Raw genomic sequence first — 1883 nt, 5'->3', positions numbered from 1 at the left:
ATCTTCCCCCTTCGCCGCACTCACCTTCACACTCCCCGGCTCGGAGCGGCTGTCCCGGCTTGGCCAGTAGGAGGAGGAGGCCGGTGACGGTGAGAGCTCCCGCTGTCTTCATTCTTGTCTTCTTCTCAGCCCGCTTAGCCTCTTCTCCTCAGCCCGCTTAGCCTCTTCTCCTCAGCACACCGGCACCGTCGCGTCACCTAGCAACCCCGCCCACCCCCGCTCAAAGCCTATTGGCCACCGGCGCCGGGCCGCTTCCACGCTGCAAACGACGATTGGCGGGAGAAAAATGCCAGTAACACGTCCCGCACCGCCATTGGCTGAAAGTCCGGCCACGTCTCGCGCGGATGGGGGATAGTTGTCGCTTCGTGATTGGCTGAAGCGCAGACTGCGGGAAATACGGAAGCCGCGCGCCATATTGGATGAGGGCAACTGCTGGCAAAGTCGTTAGAATACCAGCAATGGATGCGTGAAATAGAACAGTGAAATACAAATTGTATGAAGTGTTTAGTAATTGAACTGGCAGTTTACACTCATTATGTATTCATCCTCACAATAAGTAAGATTTCAACGTGGGCGTGGCTTGTCTTATAAAATGACAGTCGGTGGCTGTATAAATAGGCGGGGCCGGGGGCAGGATGGTCACGTGTGGCACTGTAAAGTGGTGATGGTTGGGAAGCGTTGACGTCACTAGCAGGTTCAAGGTCAATCTGCTAATCCTCAGGGGACCCTCAGCATCCTGTGGAGGAACACTGGTGGAGCATGGCTGCCATGGATGATGTTGGGAGCTGTAGTCCTTTGGCAGTTGGAGGGTAATGGGTCGCTGGGCCCAATGCAGATAATATTTATCATTGTTGGGGATGGCGGAGTTCTCTGCGTCACCATTATCTATATTGTGTCATTCCAGCAGATACAACGGCGGACGTTTTAAGAGTGCGGGGGCATAGCATAGACACCTAAATGAGTTCTGTGCATTTCCAGATGAGCCTGGAGCAGGTATAATACAAGCCCGTCTGAACCGACGCCCCACCGAACATGGAAGTGCTACTCGCCCAATCACCTGCGGGCCGGGGCATCTCCCCACCCTGAACCTGCAGGTAAAAAAAAAAGGATGGGCTATTTGTGCTGATGTCATTGGCTAAATATAGTCATGTGGCCATATAAGGTCAATGATGTCACTATATCCTGCTCCTCCGCTTGCTGGGGGCGGGGAACTTCCTGTCTGCAGCTGATTGGACAGCAGTGGAAGGAGCTTTCTTCCGGATTCAGAGGAGCTCATCCCAAATCCTCATTGTTATATATCGCAATCCTGAACATTCCCAGTAACGTCGCTGGTACCGTTCCCGGTAACGTCGCTGGTACCGTTCCCGGTAACGTCGCTGGTACCGTTCCCGGTAACATCGCTGGTACCGTTCCCAGTAACCCAGTAACATCGCTGGTACCGTTCCCGGTAACATCGCTGGTACCGTTCCCAGTGACATCGCTGGTACCGTTCCCGGTAACATCGCTGGTACCGTTCCCGGTAACATCGCTGGTACCGTTCCCGGTAACATCGCTGTTACCGTTCCCGGTGACATCGCTGGTACCGTTCCCAGTAACATCGCTGGTACCGTTCCCAGTAACATCGCTGGTACCGTTCCCAGTAACATCGCTGGTACCGTTCCCAGTAACATCGCTGGTACCGTTCCCAGTAACATCGCTGGTACCGTTCCCAGTAACCCAGTAACATCGCTGGTACCGTTCCCGGTAACATCGCTGGTACCGTTCCCGGTAACATCGCTGGTACCGTTCCCGGTAACATCGCTGGTACCGTTCCCGGTAACATCGCTGGTACCGTTCCCGGTAACATCGCTGGTACCGTTCCCGGTAACATCGCTGGTACCGTT

At 54.5% G+C, this 1883-nt stretch overlaps 1 protein-coding gene across 1 annotated transcript in view; it reads right to left on the bottom strand.

Moving 5' to 3' along the window:
• The window catches only part of MANF (mesencephalic astrocyte derived neurotrophic factor), a 1555-nt gene extending 1402 nt beyond the window's left edge, over positions 1–153 (bottom strand). Inside the window, exon 1 of the mRNA XM_018573098.1 lies at positions 25–153. Coding sequence (XP_018428600.1) covers positions 25–112 — 88 coding nt within the window. The 5' untranslated portion in view covers positions 113–153. The remainder of the gene's footprint in view (positions 1–24) is intronic.
• Positions 154–1883: the final 1730 nt, after the last annotated feature.

The sequence above is a fragment of the Nanorana parkeri genome, unplaced genomic scaffold (assembly GCF_000935625.1).
Source record: "Nanorana parkeri isolate BGI_ZX_2015 unplaced genomic scaffold, ASM93562v1 scaffold2238, whole genome shotgun sequence".
NCBI lineage: Eukaryota > Metazoa > Chordata > Amphibia > Anura > Dicroglossidae > Nanorana > Nanorana parkeri.
This window is presented reverse-complemented; position numbering and strand designations above follow the sequence as displayed.